The sequence below is a fragment of the Galeopterus variegatus genome, unplaced genomic scaffold (assembly GCF_000696425.1).
Source record: "Galeopterus variegatus unplaced genomic scaffold, G_variegatus-3.0.2 Scaffold2766, whole genome shotgun sequence".
NCBI classification, from domain to species: Eukaryota; Metazoa; Chordata; class Mammalia; order Dermoptera; family Cynocephalidae; genus Galeopterus; species Galeopterus variegatus.
This window is the reverse complement of record NW_007728877.1, coordinates 25199-38145: the sequence shown is the minus strand read 5'-3', so window position 1 is coordinate 38145 and position 12947 is coordinate 25199. Positions and strand designations below refer to the sequence as shown.

The following is a 12947-nucleotide window of genomic DNA, read 5'->3' as shown; positions in this document are numbered from 1 at the left end:
GGTCCCTGGTCCGGTACGGGGGCAATACTGAGGGTTGCGATCCATTGCCGGACACGGAAAAAGACCAAAAAAAAAAAAAGAATCTCTAATTATTGCAATAAGGCTACATTTGTAGATTTTGCCTAGTCTGAAATTAAACCTGGTAAACTCTACTGGAATTATCTAGAAAAGAAAAATTGAAACCCCTTTCAACACAATTAGCTCAGATTCTCCTAATTTTACTTTTCTAGCTCACAAGGTATTTTTTTTTTCATGGTGTTTTCAAATTGAAGTTCACACACATCAAATAAACAGCATGATAATCAGGGGTTCAATATCCAATACACATTCATTATTATCTGTCATTATTGTCATTGTCACTATTATAATTGCATGTCGTAAAAAGAATGGAAGCTTTTCCACAGGAATTATTCACGTGTATTACTTTCCAGGAGTAATTGAATAGTTGACATTGCATTTGTATCAAAGTAAAATATGTGATGGTTTTTTCTCATTTGTATCATTCTTAAGCAAAAAGAAATGTAGAGGCATCTCAATTAGGTCCCTTTGTTTAGATCCAGATAGGTTCAGAGTTTTATGTAATGTCAAATGTATATTTTCTTATAATAGTTATGGGGACTTTCTCACATCTCGGGAAAATTGAGTTAAACCTACCACATTGGGCTGTTTTGAGAGTCCATGAAGAAAATGGTGATAAAAACCACTTAAATGTGTTTTGTTATTTTATGTGTATTTTTCTTTGTGCCATGCAACTTTTCACATGCTTTATCCTATTTTTGTTTTCTATGTGGTTCACTTTCACAAAGTAGAGCTTTAAGCTTTATTTCAAATTGAGTAATATTGATACTGAGTTGGAAAATTGAGTAACAAAAGCTTTAGAAACAAAATACTCCAAGTAAAATGTCACAACAAATTGAATGAATGGTGATGTAAACATAATGATGCAAAAGATTTGGAATGTGTCTTCATTCACCGAGAAGGCCGTACATAATGGACTCAAAGCGCTGTCCCTTCATAAAATACACACAGCCAATGCGGGTAGAGATTTCCTTCACTTCCACGTAACTCTTCATTACATTCCTTGCAGAGGACTGGATGGCTTAGGGTTTTGTCTTAGTTATGTGGAGTCTTCTATTGCTGCTATGCTAGCTAGCCCTTGGAATCATGTCATTGTTGGCAGGGGTGGAGGCTGTCACCATTTGCCAACTGTTCAGTGGCTTATGAATCGGCAGTCTCAGTCCAGTTCTTAGACAGATGGCAGTGGCTGGCTCTTTGCATAGAGAGGACGAAGACTCTAGAGCCTCTCCTCATTAATAGAGATGGTCCACCTAAGTCAGTGTCAAAAATCACCAGTGAGATTGGTCCAGGGTAGCTGGCCTTATCAATGAATGAAATGACCTTACAAATATATTTGAGCCATGCATTTATCTCCCCTTGTCATTCATTAAACACATTTTTAAGCAGTGCATTTATTTATGTATTAAAACAGAGATTCAATTCTATTCCATTTGTCACAACTACCACTTCAATGAATCCTTTCCTCCATGTCAATCTTGATATTGATCTACTTGCCCCCACCTGCAGTCTGGCAGCAAGTCGACCTATCACATCAGGACAGCCACAAAATTGTGACTTCTAGTTGGATAGGTCTATCTACACATAGTAACTTACAGCAAACTAAAAAGAGTATTTGCTTTCATCTTGACTTCTCTTATACACACAGAATGGTTATTTGGACTAAAACTATAGTAAAAAAAAATGGTCATATATCATTTCTGTGTGTTTTTAGGAGATTATATGGCATGTGGATTATGTATATATTATTTCCAAATAAGAAATAGGTTCTTACTGCACTGATTTTTCTTAATTCTTGTCACAGAACCAACCCAATCACTGAAATCCTCGAAGTATGAAGCTCTTTCCTGCTATATTCTGTTTTTGTTTGCCAGCTAGTGGTCTATAAAGTATATCGGTATAGTTCAAAAGTACATTAAATTCAAAGAAGTTGGGTTTGTTTGCTTGTTTTGTTTTTCTTTTAGCTCAACTACAGCCACAGGGTGGCAAAATTAACATTGCAAGCTGCTATTACATTAGTCATTCTTCTATAAGTACAGCTCCCTCTATTGATGAGTTTCTAATATAGAAGTTTCTCCAGAAGGTATTTTTCCTCCCCAGGCATATACAAGTACACTGCATTCCATGGCACCAGAATTTCATTAAAGGAATTCTCTCGTTCCCTTCCTTCACATGGAAATGGCATTAACTGTACTGAGTTAACTCTCCAAATGGTAGGTTCTTAACCAACAAACAATGCTTCTCCACAAGGACATATTTCTCCAAGCATCCTTGAATCGGAATGGGCTGAATATGTAATAATACATTCAGAGCCACACTGTGGATTGTGTACATATTTAAGAGGGAGCCTTTTCTATTTGTTGACTTTTTCCTTCAATCAGGGTTGTTCTGTTTCTTCCACCACCACCTTGAGCCTTTACAGGTAAATGAACAGTTCAATTACATGTAAAGCGACTGTTAAATCAGCAGGCCTTTGTAGGGGTCTGGGCTTCCTCTCTCTGCTTCAATCTCAAGCGTGCTCAATCCATTACTGTTCCTGAGGATTGTACATCCATCAGATCGAGTGTGCTGGCCAGGGTGCATCTTATAGCTTTTACTGCATATGAAACGTTGCAGGCCTGTTCTCAGGAACTGCCAGGCAGACTGGGAATCACAGTCACGGTTAATAGCAGCGAATTGCCAGCTCTTGATGGGTGGGTAGTCACTCCTTTCAGTGGTTGCCCCCTGGGGGAGAAGGTAGAAAAACAGAGGGAGGGAATTAGAGTGACTTTGCACAGTTGAGCAGGTTCATGCCGCTGGATCAGTGGCAAGCGTTGGCAGGGCTCCACTCTGGGGAGGCTCACAACAACATCACAGTCTCATTTTTACCAATTGGTGCTGCTATATTGCCAGTGGTGCACAGGGGGGAGTAGAGGGGAGGGTGAGCTGGGAACAGGGAAAAGGGATGAAGGCAGAAGTCTAAGCTAAATTGAACAAACAAAAAAAAATCCATGCTCAAACTGGTTAACCCACCCCAGTTAGCCCTGTGCTACTAATTCTACCAAACTGGTATTTGAAGTTCCCTGGGTGATTAAAGAGTTGGCTCACAAACTCTCTGCATAACCTTAATTTTTTCAAGGTTCTTTGAGTGGAGAATGGCTTATAATAATGATTTTGACTAATACGATTTTTGACATGCAACTTTAATGCTTAACCTTAGTACAACTCCAGAGCATTTCATGTGTACTCAGCTGTAAAGAGTGATGATTTAAAGGGATAATATAAGAAAAAGGTCGTTCTAGAATGAACCTCTAACAAATTGCATAAAGGAAGCTTATTATTCCATGAGTATGGGGATGTGCAGCTCTTCTGATCATTTTTCTGCTTGGTTCAAAAAAATTGTCAAGACATGAATAGGAGAAGAAACAGGAAAAAGTGAAAATCTGCAAGCAAGGAACATTCTTTTGATGGTTATGATTTTGTTGCCACTAAAAAGACTCTACGATAATGTGGTTATTCATCTCTCCTTTTATTTTGGGTGAAGAATTCGCTCTAACAAGAAAATGCTGTTATTGGTTGGAGGGTTGCCCCCTGGACCGGACCGGCTCCCCAGCAATTTGGTTCAATATTACGATGATGAAAAGAAGACGTGGAAGATACTCACAAGTGAGTGCACTTATTTATTTACTCACCTATTTATTTCAGGTTAGAGCTGTCTTGACGAATTCGAAAACATGGTTAATCAAATTAGACATTTTATTGATTTGTTAACCTTTGGAGGTTTGTTTACAGTGAGTGCACTTATTTATTTACTCACCTATTTATTTCAGGTTAGAGCTGTCTTGACGAATTTGAAAACATGGTTAATCAAATTAGACATTTTATTGATTTGTTAACCTTTGGAGGTTTGTTTACGTATCACAGGGGATTTAGAGTAAATTAACATTGCAGAGGTGGCCAATTTGGGAGTTGAATAGGCCTAAATTAAAAGTGGCCTGAAATCACCGTGCTGGTTTATGTTTCCGTGTGTGCTGGCACAGGGAGACTTCTCCCCAAAATTCTTCAGTTTTTTTGTTGTTGTTGCTGTTGATTGAAAAGTTAAAGGTTGGTTAATAGCAGCAGTAAATTTTCTGACATCAAAATGGTTGTTTGGTTTGTTTTTTCTGTAACTAACATTCATTTTACTTTATAGACATTTTTGCTCACTAGTCTTTTGTCTGTGGAACTGGGTGTTTAGAGAAATGCCCCCTTATATTGCTGCCCAGTTTGGATGGACAGATATATTCGTGGCCTATCCCAGCTGCATTAAATTGTGCTTGCAAACTTCTACCCAGAATTCTCCTCCTCTCCTCCTTAAAGGGTGATTGTGTTTTACAGCAAACCTCTCGCCTTGGGCACTGAGATCTGGAACTTATTGTTATATCGGTTATGATTCCCAATCTGACTCGGTCATGGAATCAAAAATCATCGTTTCTTGAGTGCAGCAGGCTGTGAGCACCAGTCCCCTCGTGGGCACAGTGGCTGCACTGGTCAATAAAACTAAATTTTAACTGTCAAAATTGCCCAGAGCTGTATAGATAAAATAATAAATGAGCAATTTTGATCCATAAATCAAAGCCATACATTTAAAACTGACAAAAGTGAAAGTTAGAAGTTCTTATTGTATGTATCTTTTAAGCAGTTATATATTTCATCAGATTTTAAAAAATATAATTTTCTTTCCTTTTCCTGAAAGCTTTTTAAAATAATAAAAATAGGACAACAGTTTGCTCATAAGAGTAGGAGAAGATCAGAGACATGTGAGGCGGTGCTTGAAATAATACATTTTGGAGTGAGCTTACCCCAGCAAAGCCTGCAGTAGCATTGTCCAGGAACTGCAAAAGGAAAGCTCCCTGGACACCAGTACAGCACGGTTGTAGTAAAGAAGTGGTGGAATAGTAGCAGCGAGATTAAGAAGGAAGAGAGCAAAATAAGTTAGAGATGTCTTTAAACTGTCTTTATTCTCTTTTTTGACAAAAATACCATTAATAGTGGTTTAAACATCTGAGTGAATGACCAAGCTGTATTTTAAAGATTCATCAGAAACTAAAGCTGAAGTAAGACCAAAGAATCAATTTTTTGACCCTTGATCAATAGAGAAAGCTCACATAGAATGAGACGTGGAGAGCAGGAGGAGGAGAGAAAAAAGAGTAAGGACAAAAGATTCCCAAAGGGAGAGAGGGGGAAAAAATAGAGGATAAGGAACAGAGAGATTGCATGATATTCATTCACAAATCTGCTTTCCCAAATACCCCAAGCCAGGTCCAATTTGCTACTTGTTTGAAGCCCCTCAGTAAAGGCAAAAAAATTAATTAAGGCATTATAAACAATGCCCAAGAAAAGTCTGATGTTCATTTTAAACCTTACTCAGAGATAGGGTGATCAAACTCGTTGTCCAAACTGAAGCATTTTTGAGCATGAAAGGGGCATCTATTAATTTTGCCAGGACAGCAGGGATAGACTGGAACATACATACGGTCACTCAAAGTTTTTGCATTGCCTGATTTAACTATTTGGATAGATGTAGTAAGAAATCATGAACTTCAAAGCAGATAGACCTGAGTTCAAATCCAGATCTACGACCTTGAGCAAGTCATATATACTCTGAGTCATGGTTTCTTCATTTTGTCAGGGTCATTGCAGTATTTTTTTTTAAATAACATTGTGTTTGTAAATCATCTAACAGGCACTCAATAAATAGTGGGTACTATTGCTGTCACTGTAGCACCACTATCAATATTAGCACAAGGACTGTATCTTTACACCTTAAAGGCATCAGTCAATGCAAACTCTTCTTGCAGAGGGGAGACATATAACACTGCAGTGGACATGACACTTCAACCCTCTGCTGTGGAGAAGGGAGCCTATTTTCCGTAGCTTTCATATGCCATAGATGTAATAATCCACAGACTAAGAAGTAAAAATAAGTAGGTATCTGTTGACTCAATTCACCAGATTTGAAATGGAAAAAATAAAGAATTTAATGTATAATTATGGAATAGATCTTCTAATGGGAACACATTTAAACATCTTGAACCCCTTTTTTACACTGAGACATGCTCATAGCTTTGAAATAAATGTCTACTTTACTTACGCTCTTCATTTCACAGGACTTGTACTTTAAGAAATAGTTTATTATCTGCTAGGCTGTGACTACTTGGCCCCAAGTGAAGGCGTATATTTTACGTTTGTTGAAGAAATGTAGACAATTTATCTGAATAATTTCTGCTCTTAGTTTGTATTTTTCAATTACAGCTTCTTATTTGGCTAAATTCAATAAATAAGTCAGGTAACTAACAGATTTCCATACTATTTGGACCATGTAGTGATAAGTGAAGAAATGTTTCTCATCAGAATTAGAAAATATCCAAATTCTCCCAAATCTGATGAAACATGAGGGATTGCACAACTTCCCACTGCCATTCTTCTGCCCTAAAAGAAGTGTTCAGCTAATTTGTCAGGGAGGTGAGGATAATAACTAATGGTAGAAGTCAGTCTCCTGGTTTGGGGGGGGGTCTCTTATTTATTGAATGACTGTCTCTATGCAAACTAACAAACAGACTAACAAAAATCTGAAACCTGAGATTAGCTAGAGTTTCTTAACCTTGGCATACTTTGCCCATTTGGCACAAGTAAACATTTCTCTGCATGTCTCACAGACATACTCCTCATAGAAAGATGCCATCCACGGGCAGAGGCACAGATGCCTGCTTATGGGAGCAACGCTACTTACACGTTATACAACAGAGAGGAAGGACACGGAAGCTCAGTCATAATTTTCTTTAGATCTTATCCTGTTAGGTTATTTATATGTTGGAAACACTAGATAAAGAGTACACTTAAGTAATAAAAAATTAAGTGGAGTAGAGGTGAGCAGGAGTGAAAAAGTGTACCTATACAAAATAAAGAAAACAAAATTTAAATAGTCAGCCAATCACTGGTTTGGTCTCCCCAAACAGCTAAGGAAACAACTATTCTCAATGGAAAGACTGTTTTGGTAATATGTTGGCACAGACTGCATTTTTGTCTTTCTTTTTGGAAAAATCATTTCATGCAACATTATAAAATTGTTGGTAAGATGATAGTGACAGAGCTCCCCAGCCTCTATCAGAAGAGCATTGAGAAATAACGTGTAAAAATCAACTGTAGAATCCTTTTGTAAATGTGAGATGTTAAGTAATAACAATGAAATTGGTATCCTCGTTTTCCTGCCTGTTAATGACAAAAAGAAGCTGAGATGTGCTTCCGTTCATGTTTTACAGTACTGCTTTTCTTGCATTTCTCACTCCTGCACACAGTCTCCTGTTCCATTCTTCATTTATTAGAAAGCAGTACAGGAGACATGAATACTAAAATGGCCAATGTGAAACACATGCCTCCTGCTCTTTGCAGGCCCCAAATCCTCAGTGCAAAGATCAAACAAAATGATTCCCATGGCTCCTGTGTCCCTTTGTAACAGCTTCCTCACATACCAGAGTTTTTATAAAGTCCATATTTGGAAGCTCCTTACATTTCTCCCCAAGGGACGGCATTAAAGAGCTCTCTGTTCCACTGGGACTTCACATTGACCAGTTTCTTTACTGATGGGTGAAGGTATTTCCCAGGAACTAGCTTCCTTTTTCCTCCATTTCAGATAAGAAATTCTACTTATTAGGTGCTTCTTTGCTGCTGTCAGTGAGCAGAGACAGGAAAGAGGACTTCAAAATATAGATTTATCCTTCCATGTGCCATTGATGACTTTCTTTAGCATAAGAATGTAAATTATGGAGCTCAGTTAGAAAGGCTTCTTCCTTCCTGTGACCCCCCTAAGTTCCCTTTGTTAGGGGGAAGGGAAATGCCTTTGTTCCTCTTTCCTTCAGCTGGTTTGCAACTCTTTCTCTACTTTGTAGTGCAAAGATCTGGGGGCCTTCTACTTTTCAGTCATTGAAAATAAAGGAAACTGTAGTGTAATCGTTTTCTAGGTTGTCTCCTCTGGCCCATGGAGGACACTTATCCTGATCCCATCCACACAGAAAAGGTCCTGTGGCTGGATGTCATAGATTTCTTTTAGAACAATCCCAAAAATCAGAAAGCTGGAGGACTTTTCATACTTTCTATAAAATATATGCTTTCCATAAATATTGAAGAAAGAATAATAAGAAGACAAATCTTATATAAGTTATTGAACTTTGGTTCCAAAAGATAAATATAGATTTGATTGTATTGATTATATATATATCTAAGCAATATAGAATGGTTTAATTGCTGATTGTTCAGGAATAATCAAACTGCATGTTGATACATTCAATTGTATTTCTTTTCTTGATTTTTCTTGATTCTTGTGTTTCTTGATTTTGGTTCATTTCTGTTCTTTGAGGATATATTGAGAGGAAAATCAAGTTAGTCAAAAGGTAAAATCATGTCTTATGGTTATTCGTTTTGAAGGAAATAAAAAGTATGTTCAACTGAAGGTTTTGTACCTGTGGGTTTCCTTCATTCACATTATCTTTATTACCAAGAACCAAAACCCACAAATTATTTAATTTATTTTCTAGACAAGTAGGTAGAGTTTATAGATAGTGCATTTCTCATTGCAGGAGGATCTCAGAAAATAATGAAGTATTTCCAGAGTGACTCTGAAAATGGTTGGGAAGCATTTAGACCTCATTTCTTCATGTAGCAAGCAATCATTGAGTACCCACTCTGTGTTGGATGGTAGGTTAGAATATGAATAAGGTAATCTCTCCTCTCAATAACGTGGAGAGACATTATAATACAGTGTGCTAAGGGATAGATAAGGAAATCCTGGGGTACTATGGGAGCACAAAAAGGGACCTCTAATCTCAACCTGTGAGGTTAGAGAAGCTTTCCTAGAAGTGTCCTTCTGTAATTCTGAAAAAATAGGTAGGAATTATCTAGGCAAAGAGGTGGATGGAAAAGTATGTTAGTAAGAGGAACAAGTACTGGGAGTGCCAAAAGCATATAGTGCCTTCTAGAAACTGAAATAAACTTTTGTATTTGTAGGAGAGTCTGAGGTTAAGGTATTAAGTGATGGGGGTGAAGAGTTAACCAAGAACCATATCACAAGGAGACTATTTCAAGGAACCAACAAGATAGGTTTAAGAATTAAGAACTGCAAGTAGGAATACACCTTTAATTTTTGTTTTCAGTATTAGTGAAAACACGATGATCTAAATATTTTTGAACAATAACATGGCAGTTGATCTCTCTTAGCTTGGAACTTTTTATTTCAGTTCAAAGAACAGTTGTTTCCATGACTTTTGAAAAAGATGAAGGAGAGAGAATTGTGTTTGGACTTTTTAAATATGTTAACATCTAATTTTACCTTCAATGAGCTCAATTCTAATTTGAGGCACATGGCTGCACATTGCTGTATATCTTGAATTATTTGCTACCGTGCATCCATGCATCAGTGCTTTAGTGGATTTTTCATAGATTTTTTTTTAAAATATGTGTGGTGGTCACTCCAAATACTGTATTTTAAGCAAGTTGGGTGCCTAGAAAAACTGGTTAACCTTATTTGGCCATCTCTCATTTATTTCTGGTTTATACCTCCCTTGAATACAGCAATTGCTTTTTCTCCAGAGAGCAGCTTGTGTGCACATAATTCTGATGCATTCTTTACACAAGCTGTGGTATTTGCTACTGAGTCTGGCATGAAGGAGGTATGAGTCATATGGGCTGCTTAAATTTGCTGTACATCTTTCTTAGGCAAACTGCAGACTAAGTCTGGCAAACCACTGAATGTAAGTACTGAAAGATTAAGTGATCTCCTTGCCCAACCCTTTCATTTTACACACTCATTTTATTAATTCAATAAATATAACTGATATCTCCTGTGTAACAGAGATTCTGCTAAGCACAGAGGATACAATGCTGAGCCACAACAAACATCGCCATGCCCTTACTGAGTTTAGAGTTTAGTGGGGGAAATGAGCACTAACAAATAATCCCAGATAGCAACATATAATAACAAAATGTGATAGTGCTCTGAAGGAAGGGTATAAATATATACAATCTTGTAATGGAGAGAGTTGATCTAGCTTAGGAGTCATGGAGAATATCACCAAAGAAGTGGCATTTGAAGCTAAGAAATGAAAGATGAAAAGGAGTTAGGCAGGTGCCCAGTGAAGATGTGAGATAAAATTGCTCCAGGTTAGTTGCCAGTGAGTGCAAAGACCCTGCAAAGAGATGAAGGCACATAGCTGAACCCAAACAGTGAAGGGACAGAGACATGAGATGTGGCTCAAGGTGTTGGCAGAAACCAGGCCATACAGGAATTTTCTGTGGCAGGCTCACAGTTTTGGTTTTTACTTTAAGTGATGCAAAGAGAGGAGGTGTCGTACCCAGAGTCACATGACGACTTAATGGCAGAGCAATGAATAGAACACTGGTCTCTATTTCCATTAAACAGTGCTGTCTCAGATACTATACCAATCCGTCTCACCAAAAAGTGCCATTAGTCAACAGTCCAAGCAGATGGATGGGATTTAATCTGTGCTGACCCATTTCACCCATGAAAATCTAAATGGATCCAATGTACTTGGCATAGTACAGTGTTCATAGAATACAACCAAAATAGGTTAATTGAATGAATAACCTACTCCTAGAGGTCAAGAATATAATCTTGGTTTACAGACTAAACTGCAAATTATGATGTCTAAGTGATAAAATTTGCATTTAAGATTACTGACAAACCATAATTCAATGCTACTTTCTTGACATTTTAATTCTGTCTTGGAAGCAATGTATAAATACGTACAATTATTACATGTCAATTAAAAACTAATTTTTGAAAATAAACTATACACACACACAGTAACAACTGTAGAGACAGACAGATCTAAATCGAAATACATCCTCAGATATTTGTTGACCGTGTGACTTTGGCCAAGCTGCTTACTCTCTGATATTTTTTTCTCATCTGCAAATTGAGGATAATTATAATCACCTCATAGGGTTGTTGTGAGAATTAAACAAGATGATACAAATAAATCTATAGGCTCAATATCTGCAATATAGTTGTTGTTCAATAAATTTTTATTCTATTTTGGTTTACTTTGCATTCTTTTATAACCAGAGAAAACTAAAAGATTAAATCTTATCTTCTGCCCATCTAAGATCTGAGAAAAAAAACACACTGTGATTCAGAATGAAATCGCTATTTCTAGCATGAAGTTTATGTGTATCAGTCAGGATGGGCTAGATTATGATATGGTAACAACTCCAAAATCTCAGGGGCTTAATCCAACAAAAAATGTATCTCTCACTCACGGTACACGTCCAACACAGTTTGGCAGAGGGCATCTGCTCAGCAGAGTCATTCAGGGGTCCAGGCACATGGGGCTCCATCCTGCCACGTATTTCCATTGATGCAGCAGGGAGGAAAATGTGCTACAGTGTCTTGCACTGGCAATTCAATGTGACATTTATCATTTCTGCTCAGTCACAGGACCACACCCCATTTCAAGGGGACATAGAAGTGCAATGTTACCAGGGCTCAGGAGTAGGAGAACCAGAGAATTTGGCAAACAGTGCCCTGTCACTACCATCTTCTGTCCTATAGCAGACATCAATATTCACTGTACTCTCCTCACTAGGCTCAATTCTCACCCTTTCCCCAAAGGAGATCACCCAAAATCATCAAGCTTGTTGTCAAGGATCTCTGGGTGAGATCCTTGAAACTATTTGAAACTCCTCTTGACCTGGAAACAAACTAAAAAGACAAATTATTTGGTCCCTCACACATAATGCCAAGACGGAATAGGGCCAGGATCGCCAGAGCGAACACTTTCATTTGGGAAGAGCAAAGCAACTAGCAGTACCATCAAACAGACATTTAGAAGGGTACCTGGCCAAAGAGTGGGTTGTATTCCTCGATTAGGGCTCTACCCAGTCCTGATCATTCTCCTTTGTCCTCATAGCTCCTGGATCCACCCTAAGGGAAATCCTCCTCCTTGCATTATCTTCTTACACAATATCTGAGGTGAGCCTGAGGAATATGCTCCTGGGCATGGAAGAGTTTTCTAAGTACTTTTCATGTCCTAAACATTTAGGGGACAACGGTGGGTTTAAGTATCTGTCAACAGCCTCTTTAGTCCAGGCTGGTAGATCTTTGGCAATTAACTTTCTAGAAAACTGAGCTGTTTTCTTATGTTTCCACCCACTTCATGGCCAGTGAACATGCCCATGTTTCTTTTCTAACAAATTTCTTAGATTGATTTTTCCTTTGTTTTCTTGCCTCCATCTCTCTCTCTCTCTCTCTCTCTCTCTCTTTCTCTCTCTTTCACACACACACACACACACACACACACACACACACACACACACACACCCTTTAACACTCTCTATATATTTATGTATCTATCAAGTTTCAGTAGGAAAGCTCCTTTTTCACTCATTTTCCTAAGCTAGAAAAACTTACTGGATGTCTCATCCTTAATTGAAACTTTCTTCTAAAACATCCTAACTCAGGGAAATTACCTTTAATTTTGTCTTTGTCACTAAGCTGAGTATTAACTTATCCTTTTTCTCAAAATTTTTCTCAATTTTATCTATTACCAGACATAATTGGAAAATATCACTACTTCCATGGCTGGACACCCCCAGATTTGTGGACTCTATTTCCTTTCAATCCCACTTTTAAGTGGGCCAATTTTTTCCTGAGATCACCTATTTTTTTGTACATATTGCTGAGTGCAGTCAACAGCAACCAATACACACTATGAACATTCTGTTTTCCAACCTTTTTCCTTGGAGGTGGAAGTTAATTAATAACTATTAGCCTTTCATGTAAGAGCAAATAACAATTTTTTTCTTTTTTTTTTTTTTTTTTTTTTTTTTTTTTTTTTTTT

At 37.6% G+C, this 12947-nt stretch overlaps 1 protein-coding gene across 1 annotated transcript in view; it reads left to right on the top strand.

Annotated features, from left to right (window-relative positions):
• The window catches only part of LOC103598866 (kelch-like protein 14), a 41610-nt gene extending 29844 nt beyond the window's left edge, over window positions 1–11766 (top strand). Inside the window, exons 2-3 of the mRNA XM_008582919.1 lie at window positions 3599–3720; window positions 11540–11766. Coding sequence (XP_008581141.1) covers window positions 3599–3720; window positions 11540–11766 — 349 coding nt within the window. The remainder of the gene's footprint in view (window positions 1–3598; window positions 3721–11539) is intronic.
• Window positions 11767–12947: the final 1181 nt, after the last annotated feature.